Below are 17076 nucleotides of genomic sequence, written 5' to 3' on the forward strand. Positions count from 1 at the left end.
TGTGGTATATCCGTGCAATGGGATGTTATTGAACTATAAGGAATGAAATACTGATACATGCTATGACATGGATGAAAACCTTGAAAATGTTACACAAATGAAAGAAGCTAGACACAAAATGCTACATACTATATAATTTCATTTATGTGAAATGTGCAGAATAGGCAAATCTATTGGCAAAAAGTAGATTCCTGATTGCCAGGGACTTGAAGGGGAGGGAGTAGTGGAGAATAGGGAATGACTGAATTCAGTAAAGCGTGAGTTTCACAATGGAAGAAAAGGAGACAACCAAAGGAATTAAATTAAAATCATCAAAAGAAAAGCTAATAGATTTTAGACTACCTGTCTAAAATAGGAAGATAACACATTTTATCAGTTGAAATGAGAGGGAAGAAAATAGGCAGAAATGTAGATAGATTTGGTAGATGAAAGGTGATAGGAATTCCTATCTGATGGCTTCTGGTTTGGTGGCAGATTATGAAACAAGGTCCAGGGTGTTTTTGAAGGCAGTGGTTGGCAGTGTGGGACATTTGAGAAGGGAAGATGGAATCTTCCTAGAGGATACAAAATTGAATGTAGTAGAACTGTGGAGGAATTGCTGGTTATTATTTCTGTGTGTCTTTTAGAAATCTCCAGATTATTTCACTATTAACATATTTAGTATCAGAAGGAGTATATTAATTAACTGTTTTTTTTAAGAGTTCTTAGGGTGTTGTTCTCAGGAATTTCTTGCGTATCCATTTTTAGAAATCGAGTTATTTTGTAATTTGAATGAAAGAATTCATATTTTATCTTAATATGGGTTAAGTTTTGAAGCTATGAGGATTTTTATTATTCCATCTAAAGTTTATTGAAGTAAGGATTCATTTGTTAATGTTGTTACTTTAAGGAAATATGTAAAATTATTCATTTGTAATGAATATTTTTTTAATTCAACTTAATATTGTAAATATTTTATCAAGTTTAATTTTTGTACACCCCCGAGTAATTTATGTAACTGGCTTTCTTTATCTGCTTTTCACTCAAGATCTGCAGAGTTTTAACTCTCATTAAAATATAAGATAATTACAGCTGGTAATGTGTAACCATTTAATTCAACAGGGGATAAAGAAATAATGGAGTCTAAATTACAGCTTTTAGACTTGGAAGAACATTAGAAATTGTCTAGGCCTGTGGCTCCTGACTTTTTTAAGTAAGAGCCCTTTCAGTGTCAAAACATTTTATGACCTACAAATAATAGTAGCATCTACATTTAGTACCAGTTGATAGAAAGTATCCATAACAAAGCTTCTATAGACCTAAAAAATTACATTTTAACATAAATTTGTATTTATAAGTTACATCATCTACATGAATGTGAAAATTCTAGAACATAAAGTAGAAACTTTTTAAATTCAGTCTGCACACAATTCATGGTGCCTTTGTGAATGCAAGGACACTGCAATAGCTCAGCAGCCCTACAGTGATGAAAATACGGAAGCCACCAGTTTTTCTGGTCCAGTTCGCTTTCATTCCCAGTCCTTCTCTCTAATTTTTACAGATGAGAAAACTGAGGTCCAAAAAGATTAAGTAACTTGAGATCACACAGCTAGCCAGTGACAAAAAAGTTACTGTCTTTTCTGTTCTGAAATATATGGAAATTGAGTTGGTAACTCCACTGAAAAAATAAACAGTTCTTTCTTAAGGACTAGCTTCAGTTAGGAGAGACTAATTGAATTACTGAGGGGAGTCTCATGTGGCAAACATTTGAAACACTGAGAAGGAATGGTGAAAAGTCTGTTCATAAAAATGTATGTGTTTGTCCATACTGTGATAAATTGATCAGAATGGTTTTCATTTTTTTCCTGGATTTATTCTGTAAGAATAAACGAGTATGTTTCAAAGATTGGAAACTACATTTCTCAGTATGGCTTAGTGTACTCATACCAGCTTGTCATTTAGACACATTTAGAAATGATTAATTTCCTTCATGTGGATAGAGGTACATAAAAGACTAGGGAAGGGAATTCTAGAACCACCTTTAGTAGCCTGAGGCTGTGTTTAATGAGTCTTACCTATCCTTGCTATCAGAAAATTCACCCTGGTGTTCATTTAAATCTCTACTGCTTCTAAGGAAGCTCTGAGTGTTGGTTTTTTGAGTGAGCCCCGTATTCTTCTGGAAAGGCCATGTTCATAGTGATCCAAAGCTTGGGCTTTAGTCACACTGCTCGCTGTGGTACCCTAGCTGAACTGCACTCTGTAGCCCCGGCCATGACCCTAAGATGCTCCTATATCTCTTGTTTCCTCATTTCTGAAGGAAGGGTGAAACTAGTACCCATCTTACAGAATTGCTGTGAGGATGGAGTGAGATAATATGTAGCTGTGTATAAGACAGTGCCTGGCCCTTAGTGAATGTTTACTGAATGTCAGCTATTAATTACAACAACTGTAGTTTTCTTACCATCTTTACTTAATGGCATTTAGCCTTGTATTTCATTGTTAATGATACCTTTACTTTAATCTTTTCATATTAAATGTATTTTCTAACCCAGATTCAGCAGTATGTATACTTGCTTTTTGGTGAGGGAATACTTTTTGTTAAAAAATATTTTTTAAAAATTAATTTGAATTAGTAAAAATACCTGCCTTTAGTTATGAATATGATTAATTACTGATTTGTAGAAGTATCACTTCTATCTCTGTTTGAAATGAACTTCAGTTTAGCAAAAGCTGTCTTTATTGTTTCCTCTGAATATTTTTTCACTACTGGTTAATATATAAATGAGAGTTTACTAATTTTGTGTGCTACAGTCTAATTTGATCCCTATAAACATCAACCTTCTTTTTCTCTTTAGTTTTTAAAAACTCTTTGGAGTTATTTAATATGCTTAAAAACAAAACTTTTTTCTTTTGAGTTATGTTCGTTTAACAAATGTTTATTATAGTACTGACTGTATATGCTATGCTGCACAACGATAAATAAGGCCAGCCTGGAAGAATTAGCTGGTAAAACATTATCTACTCCCGAGAAAGTGTTTTAAAAGAGATCTGAACAAAGTCCCTTTGAATGCAGGAAAGAGTCCAGTGCAAGACGGAAGACAAAGCAGGCTGACTGGGGGAAGCTTAATCTGGACATTGACCCCAGTTTTCTCTAGTTTTATATTTTTCAACTCTTAATAAAATGAGAATAAACTGTGATTTATTTGAAAAGTAATTGGAACAGTTTTGTCTCCTTAGTAAACTGTGGTTTACTTTTTCACATATTCTTCTCCAAATGGTTTAGCCACATAGTTTCCAGGGAAGTCATTCATTGTAGGCAAATCCCAAGTTAGAAATAAAATGAGTTATTTTCTTCCTCTTTTTCTTCTATGAAAGGGATATTTAACAGAGAAAAGGTTTTTTTTTCTTCAAGTCTTTAAAGCTAAGAAGAGGATAAGAAATGTTAATTGGTTCTCTGCTTTGATGTAAATGTGACTTTTAAAAAACTAGTAATAAAACCCTTGTAAATTTTTCTTTGTGATAATTGCTTACTGTAATTGAATCAAAAAAGTATTTAAGCTGTAAAATGTTTTTAAACAAGACAGTGTTAAGTCACTTTATAGAAAAAGAGTGTTAAGATTACTCCTAGTGTTCCCCCTAGTTTTGTTAATGTACATATATATTAACTGTTTTTTCTGAATGTATATGTTCTGTCTTCTATTGTGCATGACTGAAACCCCTGGTTTTTGCGAATAGGTGCATGACAGAATTGCCATGAGATTTTTCAAACTCTTTAAGTATTCACACTGCCACCTAGTTGTGTGTAGTGTGTGGTGAAAACCACTGATGTATGTGAAATCATAAAAGGGGAGGAGGAAGAAAAAAAGGGACTTGCGTGTTCATAAATATTGGAACTCTAAAAACATGTTTTATTAATGAATATACCTCTAAAAACAGGTATATTCAAATCTTACTAGGAAGGGGGGGGCCTTTGTAGTTTGAAAAAGATTCCTGGGTATTGCCACTTAACTTATTTTTTAACTACCCTAGTGAGTATTTGATAATACTGGAAGATACTTATGGGGAAAAAAAATTTAACCCAATGATCTAATTTCTATTTAATTTTTTCCCTTCAAGAAAGTCATAATTTAAAGACCTGGCTAAAAGGCTGTACCATAAATTAAATGAATGGCTATTAGTATGCACTGAACATGGTACTGTATTTTTAAAATGACTTTATGAATATTAGAAAATTTGCCAATAGCACTTACAGTGTGCAGTCATGGTTTTCCAGTGATTGTCTTATAAATTTGGAGTCTGTAAGTTAAAAGACTATTCTATGCATATTCTATGTATATAAATCATTCTGTGATTAATGAATGCTTTTTAATTAATAAATTATGTTAGTACTCATCCTGATGGGCATCTCTGAATGCCTTATAATTTCTAGTAAGAAAAGGTTTAGACAAAGCCCTTGTCCTCTGAGCTGTTCCCACACATGGCAATCTTTAATTTCTCAGAGGAAATATACCTTACAACCTTTTTAATGATACTGGATTTTCTGCCTCACTCACCAAATCTAACAATATCTAATCTCTTATCTGTATTGGACATTCAACCATATTTTTCTCTTATTTGACATTTTCTGCCAATAGTACCAAGTATTCCCAAACCAAAAGTAAATATGCTTTATCAACATTTAATCTTAGGGTGACCTGTTTGGGAACACCTATTCAATAATAAGTATATGGCACAATTACTATATTTTAAAAGTGGGCAGTGTGCTAAGGAAAATCTGAAGAGAGCTGATTTCACTTTTAGTCATTGCATTTAATTAAACTGATGTGAGGAGGGATTTTTGAAACTCCTGAAATATGTGAAGGGATAGATTTTATTCCTCATCAGGTCTACAGTACTTTTTGTAAAGAGGAATTTGTTGTATATTATTAAGCCAGCTACTGGAATATTACTCCAGGTTACTAACTTTTAGAAATTTCATATTTTAGCCATTTTTATACTTTGCAAAGATTTTATAATAAAATCTTTTCTTTATTGACAGGTGCATTCCTTGCAAAGGTGCTCAGTTTCCTCCCACCCTTCCACGCCCTGCTGTAGCTATATTACCCTTTAAACTTCCTTACTGTCAGACTGCAACAGAGAAAGGACAAATGGAGGTATGTGGGAATCTTGACACTGAATTTGGTAATACACTGCCTGCAACAAAGACATCAAAAAATTATCCTGATGACCAATGTTGAGTAGTCATTGCCTTATAATTAAATAGCAGTAGCAGGGAGGGAGGAGGACTATCTTATGATTGCCAAGGCACCTGATTGCCACGCTGCTCCCAGGGACTTTGTCTATGAGGTAAATGGGTGTGTAGGTCAGGGCCTCACCTTGGGTAAGGCACTTACCCTCAAAGTTGGACAAGTGCCTCAGAGAGCATGCCTCCATAAATTCTGCACCATAGGTAACTGGCTTGTCGTACCCTGGTTGTAGCCCTGTGTCATCGAAGGTCATTTGAAATCCTTCAGTTAGTTATTCTAAACAAGAAACAAATGAGGAGTTTCTAAAAAACTCATTTACCAAGTTCTCTGAGCATTAACTGATAGATAGGAAGTGTTTGAAATCTGAATTTTTCTAAAGATGGGGTCAAGTTGTAGAATTACATTAGAATTTGAATTACAAAATAAGGAGTATTCCAGAAAATATTTTACTCAGAAACTAGTATCTTAAGATAAATATTTAACACTTGACTGGTATTATGCTGATAGTTGACTCTAAGCAATTTTTTCCACTTCCATAGGAACAATTTTGGCGTTCAGTTATGTTTCACAATTACCTGGATTATTTAGCTAAAAATGGTTATGAATATGAAAAAAGCACTAAAAGTCAAGCAATAAAAGAACAGCAGAGTCTTTTAATGAAAATGCTTGCGGTGAGTAAAATAAATATACTGAAAAATTAAGGTTAAGTGCTTTCCTACAGGTTGAATTTCTTAAGTGATGTGAATAGAGTGAATTAGAACTGAGTTCCACAGCCTCAAATTCTTAAGTTGTATCTAGTGGTGTTTTTCTTCCTTAAAACTTGTTCCCCAGTTGATGTTGAAGTTAAAATATTTAAAACATTGTCTTGCTTCTAAGACCATAGGTAAAAATAAACTGTTCTGGTGCTCCCTCCCTTTTGGCCTTTTGCCCACTGGCCTGTGTTTTAATAGACCTTCTGGGAGATTTTGATGCTTACTAAAGTTTGAGACCTGACTCTAGCTCCTGCTCCTATCATGCAGTAAATAAAGTTTGAGTGTGAACTTTAAGACGTCCAAGGTTGGACATGCTTAAGAACTTTGATAAGGCTTTTAGATATGCCTCTCTTTTATCATCCTCTTGTGCAACTGTGTGTGACAAAAGTTTGTCTGTAGAGAAACCAGTGACCAAGTTTGGTGCCTTGAATATTTGGAGATAAGTGAACTTTTTGAAACATAAGGTCCATGTTTGTGTCCTCACTCCAGGTTGGTTTATGGAGAGGAATATAATACTATGAATTACAGGACCCTTAGTAGTCTTTGAAGTATTAATTTTCCTCACATTGTATGTGAGTCACCTTACTTTGAGTTTTTGGAATTCTTACCAAAAGAAAAATAGTGTTTTCTAGACATTCAATGAATGCCCTTTGTTTTATATTGTTAGGTCTAAAAAATAGAGCAAGAAAAGTAAGCTATTAATTTGGAAGTTGTATTTCTCTTTCTGGTAGTTGGAGATCATAAACAATCACACTTAAAAACTGATGGTTAAATCTACTTGCGCCACCCATATTCACTTAGCATTTGTGTGCCAATTCTGGGCAAAGTAAAAACAAATAATTTACAATTTATTCCTTCTTTGAATTTGCTACCCTATTTGGTGAGGGTAGGTGGGGGATGGATGGGAAAACAAGTTTAAGAGAACTGCAATTGAATTTTAAATGAATCTCTTGTAATTAATAGATTGAAGTAATATGCCATATTTCATTGAATCTGAGCTACTACTGATTATAAAATTCTTTTATTTATTTAAGCCACTGAGACAGAAAAAAAGTAACTGCCAGTTAAACTGACCCACCATTAATTGTTAAGGTGCTTCCCAATTTCAGAGATGTTAATATGTATAAAAATGAGCACCTTAGAAACAGTGAGATACAGTATCTAGAAAGCTGTTATCTCATTTTCATTAGTAGTATCATTCTTTTATTTTTAAAAAGTTTCACTTAATGTTATTTCATTTTATTTATTTTTTCCTTTTTGTGTTAGCTTTCTTGTAAACTGCAACGGGAATTTCGTTGTGTGGAACTTGCTGATCTAATGACTCAAAATGTTGTGAATTTTGCAATTAAATATGCTTCTCGTTCTCGGAGATTAATATTGGCCCAAAGACTTGGTGAGCTGGCTGTAAAGAAGGCGGCAGAATTGGCAATAACCCAGGTGGAAGGGGAGGAGGACTTCAGAAACAAGTTGGGTGCTGGGTAAGAAGTATGCCATGTTTAATGTTTCTTAACCATCCTAAATATTAAATTGGTCTTTACATAGCTCTTTATTGAATAATATTACTGTCTTTCAGTTACAGTGATAGTGCTACAGAGGGGAGCCAGCCATGGTGCCAAACTCAGGTTGAGAAAGATGCAGAGGACAGTGGAGAAACTGATGATGTAGAAGAAAAGCCAGAAACACAGAAGCCTGGTAAGATACTTTTTAAAGCATTGTAAAGGTGAGAAATGTCATGTGTGTGGCTTTACCCATTTTACTTGGCTGAGGCTAATTTATACCCAGATTTTTTCAAGACATTTTTGCTAATTGTTGATTATAAAGAATGACTTTATCTTCTCAATTATTCCATAGGACAGAACCCATTTTCCAAAAGTGCAAATTCCTCTGATGTGCCAGCTATTAAGTCAGGTAGGAGATATTTGTGATTTCATAATATCAAGGAAAATTTGCAAGTAATCTTTAAAGTGATGTATCTACTCAAATATACTATATCCTTTAGGGCCTTTTGTTTTTTAAATAAGAGACATTGTTTGTGAAACTGTGGTCATTTTATAAATATTTACTAAATGCCTATTGTATATCAGGTATTTGACTGGATGAGAGATACAGAAGTCAGCCAGACATTCATGGTAGCTCCCTGTGTGAACCTAATATTACCAATTGACTTTAAATTGCATACATATATTAACTTTGGTAAAAAAAAAAATTACCCTTAAAAATGTATACAGAATATTAAGAGATCATATATAATGGGTGTCTGTAATCTCATCAGCAGTGGGGGGTAGGTTGGGACCCCAGGAAAGGCCTCATGGAGTGTTTAAAGCAGAGATCCGAAGGATGAATGGCAAAGGTGGGTGGGAGCAGAAGCAGAGGAAAAGCATGTGGGCTTAAGGAACAGCATCTATGAAGACATTGAAAGTGGTGTGAAGAGCACAGAAAACAAAGAGAAAGCAGTGTTGAATGGTTTTGGAGTGATGGGCAGAAATCAAATCATGTAGATCTGTGTAGGCCATAGTAATGATTCTGATCTTTATTCTAAGGTCCCTGGGAAGCTTGTAGGGACCTTGTAGACTTAAAGCAGGGGCTTAGCACAGCACAGGAGTGCCTATAAGGAGACTACTGAGGCAGTCCACATGAGATTGAATAGTGGCTTGGACTAGGGAGGTGATGATGATTGTGGTAGAAAGAATGGGAAGAATTGAAGAGGTGTTTCTGAAGGTGACCTAGAGTGTGTGGAAGTTCATGGTATAAAAATTGACTCTTGGTTTCTGGTTAGAATATTTGAATGAATGATGATGCCATTTACTGAGTCAAGGAACACTAGGGAAATATAGGTTTAGATAGGAGGATGATGAATTACTGTTGGATACCTGGGCCAGGAGCTCAGGAAAGTAGTCTGAGAAGGAGATAAAAAGTAAAAATCATTGGTGTAAGTATAGCAATTTGTGCCATGGTCATGGGTGAGTGAGCCGTGGGAGAGATGTGAAGTGAGAAGAAAAATGCACTTTGGCCTATGGAATCCCCAGCATTTAAATGTTACATAGAAGAGGAGGAACCATCACAAAAGGATGATACCAGAGAGGAAGGACGTAAGCCAGAGAATGTGGTATCTCAGAAATCAAGGGAGGAGAGAATATCAAGAAGAAAGGAACACTCAGCTTGTGGAATGCTATTGAGAGATCAAATAAGGTGATGACTGAAAAATATCCACCAGATTTGCCACATAACACTGAGTTCTTAACAAGGGCAGATCCTTTAGGGTAGTAGGGGTAGAAGCCGTATAATTTTGGATGTTGGAACACACGAGCAGTAAAGAAATAGGAATAGCTATATAGACAGCTTTTGAGAAATTTGCCATATAGGGCCCAAGAGAAAAAATGGTGGGTGAAGGAGATGTGGAGTAGAGGGCTTGTTTTCTGTTTGTTGAAGTTAGGAAACTTGAGCAGCCAATAAAGAGGGCACAGTCAAAGATGGTATAGCCATTGATAGGACAAGTTTCTTAACAAAGCAGGAGGGGGTGGGATCTAGAGCACAAGTAGAGAAATGATTAACCTTGGCTAACATAAGGCACTGTTCTTCTATGCTAACAGGAGCAAGAATAGATCTATACCTACTGGGTTCGTATGTTTCATAGTGGCAAGTTGGGATAATTCCCATCTAATAGCTTTTATTCTGTCTTGGAAATAGGAAGGAGGTTATATGTAGTTGATAGTTTTCAAGTTGAGTAGTACATTCATTTTCATATAATACAGATTAAAATATTTCATCTAGTGTAGAAGTCAGAAATCTGTGTTTTACCACTATTAAGTGAAGGTTTCTTTCTTATGCAGTTACCTCTAGCAACCAAGGACGAGTAAACCCCTTCAAGGTAAACTCTTTCCTGTGATATTTGCTATTATTTAAATACATTTCCAGAGAAATACTTCTGTATAAACCACCAGATGACCCTCCCCAGACTTGGAGGCATTAAAAACTAAAGCAGATCTTTGTAAAAACAGAGATGAAAGTAGCATTAGTTCACACTTGGGTTAGAAGATACATTTTCTACTTGACTTCTAAGTACCTATGGTCTTGAAAAATACTGCCTGTTTCTCTTGGGGATGTGGTATTTGGGAATATACGCATCAATCATAATTTGGATTGTACCAGCTGTACTCATTTCCAAAGATGAGACTACCATACCAACTTAACAGAAATTTAAAGGAAAGTAAATCTCTTGGGGTTCTTTTTCTTCTTTAAACATAAAGTGCTAATACTAGTTTGCTCTTTAGGTAACAGCTAATTCCAAAGAGTCAGCTGTTTCAGTGAATTTAGTACGTTCAACTAATATTTTAGACAATATGGACAAATCATACAAGAAGTCTGCTGCACTTAGTCGAGCTACGAACAGTGAAAAGTCTCCAGTTATAAAGCCTCTAGTTCCAAAGCCAAAGTCTAAGCAGGTACTATTTCAACTGCCCACATCTATAATAAGCAGCATGTGATCTGTTTGTCTTACTTTAGTTTGTTTACTGTTTCAGGTATGGGACAGGAGGTCCCAGTTTTTTATAATTGATTATCTACTGAGGATAGAGTTCTCAATCCTGGTTTTGTTTCAGTATCACTTTTAAAATACATGTATACCCAGGCTCCCAGGACTCAGGCATCTCTCTGGGTGGTGGTGGTTTTTTTTTTAATTTCCCAGCTAGTGCTAATACATAACCCTTTTTAATGAGACTGGTGTAGTACCTTGCCCTCATGTTTCCTAGTTCTATATTCTGATTTTTGCCTTCCAGATTTCATCCCAGATTTGTCATCAGTACAGTAGATCTATTGTTTATCTTTTCCATTTCATGTAATTTTACTCATTTATAAAACATGGAATTTGAAATATGTTTTTATTTTTGGTATGTGTGCACATATATTTTCAACTGAGAACCTCAGGACTTCACATATTAATATAAGAATTCTAAAGAATAATAAATATTTTTCCACATTTTTCAAAACTTGAGCTTGTAACGTAAAATCATACTAGATTTTATTGCAGTACTCATCTTGTTTGTTTTAAAGCCATCTGCAGTATCCTATTTCCAGAAAAAAACTTCCCAATCTGATAAGACTGAGGAAATGAAAGAAGAAAATCCTAAAAATTCATCTTCTGAAGCCCCATCTTTGTGTTCTCAAAACACTGAAAACCAAAGGTCAGTACATAGCTTTATTATTCTCAAGATGAAGTATACCAGTAAAAGGCATACAGAAGGAGCAATATGAAATTATGCATCTCTGTCATTCATTATTATAAATAATACATTGACGTTGGTAGTGGACATTGTGAACAATTGGTATTTTAAGAAAGCCACAAGTATTGTCTGTTTACATTACTTATTAAAATATGTTTTGACAAATTGACATTAATGTCTATTTAGATTACTTATTAAAGTATACTTTGACAAATTATATATATGTTTTAAATTGTAGATATATTTTATTGGGACACTATATTTTATAATTCATTTTGTTTGTTTTAAAATAGTATAGTTACATGGGAGAAGCAGTCAAAAGATATAAAAAAGATACGTGAGAGGAAGGCAGGATAACACAGAAGACAAGTAGTGATTCTATAGCATCTTACTACACTGATGGACAGTGACTGTAATGGGGTATGTGGTGGGGACTTGATAATGGGGGGAGTCTAGTAACCATAATTTTGCTCTTGTAATTATACATTAATGATACCAGAAAAAAATATGTGATGAGTAGTAAATTTTGTTCCTATTCACCCAGTTCCCCTCTCCACAAATAGTCATTGCAACAAATTTCTTATATAGCTTTCCAGAATTGTTACATACATGTAGAAACACATTCATCTATTTTTTAGGGATTTTTTAGTTTTATAGAAATGGTGGCATACACACTAGTTCTGTACTTTTTTTTCACTTAACAGGAGCTTTCACAAATCATTTCAAGTAAACTACATGAACAGTTTCTTTAATCTTCTTATGTCCACTGAATGGATATACCAAAATCTATTCAATTCTCTACTTGTAGACAAAAGGTGATTCCTGGTCTTTAGCTAGTACAAAAAATACTGTAATGAATAACTTTATATAAATGTCATTTCTCTCAGATATATACATATATAGTTATAAGATGGATTCCTGTATGGTTGAAGTTAATGTGCACTTGTAATCCCGATAGATATTGCCAAATTGTTCTGCAGTGATGCTGTATCATTTTGTACAACTCCAGCAATATGAGTTCCTGTTTGTACATATCCTATTTCTCCTCCAATGCAATATGCTACCAAATATATTGTTATCTGTTATGCTAGATGCACTTAAAATAATTAAATTGAAAAAGACAGCATTCCATTTTTAGCATTGAATATCTCATTAAACCAGTATCTCATGTTAACCAGATTAATTTAAAGGGATAGTTATGATTTTTACTTTTCCTATTTTGTTTTGAATTTAATTCAGATATTAAACTGAAAATTTTATTTAAGAAGATCCAACTTTTTGTTCTCTCAACTGGCTATACAGAAAATTTATTGAAATCTTGTTAAGCAATTATCACTGCTTAACTAAATATTTTATCCCAGATGTTGGCACACTAAATCAGAAGAGAAATGTTCTATTTTGGTTTTCTTTTTAAAATTCAGCTGTCTAGAGGCAGGGGGATTACATGCTATTAGCTAGATTTGTGCCATTGCCCCAAAGTTGGTTAAAATGAGTTAATGTTTGAAAATTCAAGAACCTTTGTGAAGTATGACTATTTGTTTTGATTTGTTCTATTATTTTTCTGAAAGTAGAATTACATTAAGATTACCTGAAATTTGTGTATTTTCAAAATTGGGCAAGTAGTTATAGTCATAGTAGTAATGTTTTCTTAATAGCTTGTTTTTCTAAAAATTTAAAAGTTTAGATAAAAATCACTCAGTTACTCATTTATAAAGGTAATCCTAACCTTTTTTAGTAATGTTAGGATTTTATACATAACAAGATTTATATTAGAGATGTAATTTTATAGCCTATGTTTTTGTTTCCATTTAAAAATTTATAGTAAACATTTCCCCCTGGTATTTTTGCCACTAAGTTTTGCTTTGTATTTAAGCTTGTTATTTAGGATCCATTCACCAACCACATTGACAGGCAGTATAGCTGGTATGTTAAGTACGAGGACTGTGTGGAAGCCAAACTATCTGGCTGTTATATCCCAGGTCTGGCTTTTACTATCTGTGTAACCTGGAGTAAGTTATTTCGTCTGGTGGGCCTCGATTTCCTCATCAGTGGAATAGTAATTGTACCTACTTCGCAGGTTATTGTAGATTAAATGAGGTAATACATTAAAACATTTAGAACAATATCCAGCAGAAAGTCATTACTCAGTAAATATTAAACATTTGCATTAAGTGTAAACCTTCATTTGTGACCTAAAGACAGTTTGTGTCAGAAGTGAAATCTAATAAAATTGACAAATGTGCTGTGCTGTATCTGTTTTACATGATGACATCAGAAAGAACCTGTGCTCCCAGGTCAGCTTTGAGAGCTACGGTGAGGGGAGTAGGTAAGGAGCTTGAGAGAAGTGAAGGTAACAAATAGCTGGTTTGGGAAATGAAATAATGTGCCAAGGATATATGGGAGAATATTTCAGGGTCAGAAAGACAAGTGAAATTGGAGACCTTGAACCTGTTAACATTCATAAGAGTTAAAAGTGCAGAGTTCATGGTTGCTGCACTTGGAAAATACAAATGTGAGTAAACCCTTGGAACTGACCTAACATGGGATTTTTCAGTTCATTATCCCCTCAACGTCGGACAGTTTTAAGTAATATGTAATGTAAATATTAACAAGTGTACTTAATTATATTTCTCTTACTTTATATAGGTATGCAGAGACTAATGGCTAATTACTGACCTGAAAATTTATAAAGCACTTTAATTTGTCCTAGGTATAAGATTTTTTCATTTAATTGCTCTTTTAGGCCAAAGACTGGATTCCAGATGTGGCTAGAAGAAAACAGAAGTGATATTTTGTCTGACAATCCTGACTTTTCAGATGAAGCAGACATAATAAAAGAAGGAATGATTCGATTTAGAGTATTGTCAGCTGAAGAAAGGGAGGTAAGGATAGTTGTGCTCAGATTGAGATCTTAGTAAGTTCCCAGATTTTAAGAATTGTAGAAAATCCTTTTTCTGTTTTTAGAAATTGAATACATTCTGGTGAACTCTTAATGGAGAGGAAATTACAAATGTTAACTTTGAACATATGGATATGTAATAATTATTATTTAGTGCTGATGGTTAAGTTTGGTAGATATATTTTTTACATCTGTATAAGTTTCTGCATATTGTAAATCAAGAGAATACCCCAAGAAAAAGCACATTATTTATAAGTCAAAAGCAAATAAAATTAATAAATAAAAATGAAATCAATTCATATTTTTGCACTACTGCTACCACTTTAGGGTCCTTGTGAGCAGAATTTTTTACATTGCTGTTCACTTACACAATGAATGGTAAATGAGAGTACTGCTTTTGAGGAAAAACTGGTGTTATGTTCCAGCCTTTCACATGGAAATTAGGACAGGTGCCTTTTACCTATTGCTTCTTACATAAATTTCTGCCACATGAAGGGAGGTCTGCCACGTGAAGGGAGGCTAGGAGCGCCTTTCTTTTGCAATGCAGGAATATATCAATGAAATCCTTGGACCTCACTTCCCCAGGGATGGCATTGTAACATCATAGGCACCTACTGATGTAGATATTTGCCTCAGTAAACTGGGTTTTATAGATAAAGGTACTGTAAAATGAGGGAGCTAGAAACTGTTCTGACCACCTTTAGCCTCATTAAGGATCATCAGCAACTTTGTGTTTCTCATTTTTTATTAATATTTATAAAAAGATAAAATTCTAAAGAATTAGATAAAAGGCATCTGAATGAATAGGACTTCGTGCAGCAATCAAGAGAAAGAGACTTGATAGAAGTTGTGATTATGTTTTTGAAACAAAAATCAGTATTTTTAGAGTACCTTAAATATTTATTTAAATCTAGTTTGTTAAGGTGAGAAATTCTACAGCCCAAAGGGTCCCTTTTCTACAATAAATAAAAGGAAAGGGAAATAAAGGAGGAGGAACAACTTATAAATAAAAGAGATGTAAGAGACAGATGAAATGAGTGAATTGGTGAGATTTTTGTTTAGTGAATAGAAGCCGATCCCAAAAGAATATATACTGTACATAACTTCCCTGAAATGACAACGTGATAGTGATGAAGAACAGAGTACTACTTGCCAGGGGTGGGTGGGTTGTGGGGGCAACATGAGGGATCCTTGTAGTGATGGAACTGTTCTGTATCTTGAGTGTAGTGGAATATACGTGAATGTACAATAGAATTAAATACAAATGAGTAGAAATAAAAAGGGAAATATCAATGTCAATATCCTGATTGTGATATTGCACTACAGTTTCGCAAGATGCTACTATTGGGGGAAACTGGGTAAAGGGTACACAGGATCTTTCTTGTTTTTCCTATAACTACATATGAATCTATAATAAATCAGAAATTAAATATTTCATTCAAACAATACTTGCACTGGTATGGTTAAATGTAAGCAGAGTTTAGATTGACATATCATAGAGGTAGAATGTAAATTTTTTAATATGCCCTGCAATTAAATAATTAGAGATTTGTTAACAACGAGAACCCTTAATGATTAGCTTAATAATTCAAGTGCTAATTAATGCTGCTTTATATACAGGAATATTGTCTGGTAAAGTACAGAAATCATTTCCTTCTGTTTCTTTGTTACTGCCTAAAAATCTTTTCTCTTTCAATATTTTTACAAAGGCATGGACTACCAAGGCCAAAGGAGGAACTTCAGTTAATGGAACTGAAGCAAAGAAGCGAAAACATGTTGTCGAAGAAAGTCATGAAGCTGAAAACCAGAAAGAAAAAGCAAAGGAGAATCTGAATTTGCCTAAAAAGCAAAAACCTTTAGATCTTTCTACCAACCAGAAACTGTCAGCTTTTGCATTTAAGCTGGAATAGAGTAAGGAAGTGACCCTAGGAAAGTATTGGCTTTTTACTCAATCTTTGATGAGTCTGGACTTTTGTTTTCTTTTTTTGTTTTTAATCTTTAGGAAACTCCTTATATATTTTTAAAAGAGCTTAAAGACAACTGTTTTATAAGATAATAGAGTAATGATACTGGTATAGGTAACTGAGCATGTGTAAAAACTATCATCTCTGCAGATTGCTCTGCCCCCAAATGGAAGCCATTCAGAAGCATTCTGATTGAGGTCACTGACTTCAGGTCAATGGCATGTACCAATGGAAAGTAATTTTATTTTGCATATTACCTTCAAAATTACCAAAATAAAACTTCTGAGCATTGAAGTACCTCCTAGGGGCTTCCTCGTTTGTTATGTTGTGGATTGGGAAGTGCTGCAACAGTCTTCTTTCCAAGTGTGTCACTTTGGGCTGCTCTTTCTGTGTCTGGACTGGACCGAGGAGGCTGTGTTTCTAATATGGGCCCTAAACATGTTAAATTATTTTGTAGATGAGACTGTTTTGGGAATTTTTTCCTAGTTGACTTTCAGTTGTCTGTCTGTACAGCCTGGTTTTTTAACAAATAAAACTTTCACATTTACATATTTAGCTTGATGTGGTCTTAACATGAAATGAAAATGTTTCTAGAAAATATATCTTGTATTTACTACCATAGTTTCTATCACCACCCCCATTCTGCTACACATTGAACACACAGAAGAGAAAAAGGTATTGTTTTAATAGTGTTGCTCCTGGTAAGATACCCTTGTATCAGTATCAGCAGTACTTCTCTGAGCAAGTCTTTGAAGCCTTGATAAGAGAATAGTTAAAGAGTTGAGAAGGTATTTTAGGTCCTTTTATTTTGAACAAACAAGATTTAATTATTTCATATATTTTTTTTGGTTATTGTTCTAATGAGAGCTTAATACAAATAAGGCCACTTAATGAGGGCATAGTACAGGGGTGGGAGTAGGGGAATAGTAGTAAATTAAAATCAGGTTTCTCAAAACAGGATAGTTTTATAGATTCGAAGGAACAAAATATGTTGAGAATTTAGACATAGGACCATTC

General features: G+C 34.2%; 1 protein-coding gene across 9 annotated transcripts in view; it reads left to right on the plus strand.

The window, feature by feature from the left end:
* The window catches only part of WDHD1 (WD repeat and HMG-box DNA binding protein 1), an 80663-nt gene extending 64049 nt beyond the window's left edge, over nucleotides 1–16614 (plus strand). For 7 of the 9 annotated variants that reach the window (XM_073211216.1, XM_073211217.1, XM_073211218.1 and 4 more), the window contains 10 exons: nucleotides 5018–5132; nucleotides 5765–5896; nucleotides 7244–7455; nucleotides 7551–7669; nucleotides 7829–7885; nucleotides 9808–9845; nucleotides 10249–10419; nucleotides 11027–11157; nucleotides 13940–14078; nucleotides 15805–16614. In XM_073211216.1, coding sequence (XP_073067317.1) covers nucleotides 5018–5132; nucleotides 5765–5896; nucleotides 7244–7455; nucleotides 7551–7669; nucleotides 7829–7885; nucleotides 9808–9845; nucleotides 10249–10419; nucleotides 11027–11157; nucleotides 13940–14078; nucleotides 15805–16005 — 1315 coding nt within the window. In that variant the 3' untranslated portion in view covers nucleotides 16006–16614. The remainder of the gene's footprint in view (nucleotides 1–5017; nucleotides 5133–5764; nucleotides 5897–7243; nucleotides 7456–7550; nucleotides 7670–7828; nucleotides 7886–9807; nucleotides 9846–10248; nucleotides 10420–11026; nucleotides 11158–13939; nucleotides 14079–15804) is intronic. The other 2 variants (XM_073211219.1, XM_073211221.1) reach the window with 2 other exon arrangements.
* Nucleotides 16615–17076: the final 462 nt, after the last annotated feature.

The sequence above is a fragment of the Manis javanica genome, chromosome 8 (assembly GCF_040802235.1).
Source record: "Manis javanica isolate MJ-LG chromosome 8, MJ_LKY, whole genome shotgun sequence".
Taxonomy (NCBI): Eukaryota; Metazoa; Chordata; class Mammalia; order Pholidota; family Manidae; genus Manis; species Manis javanica.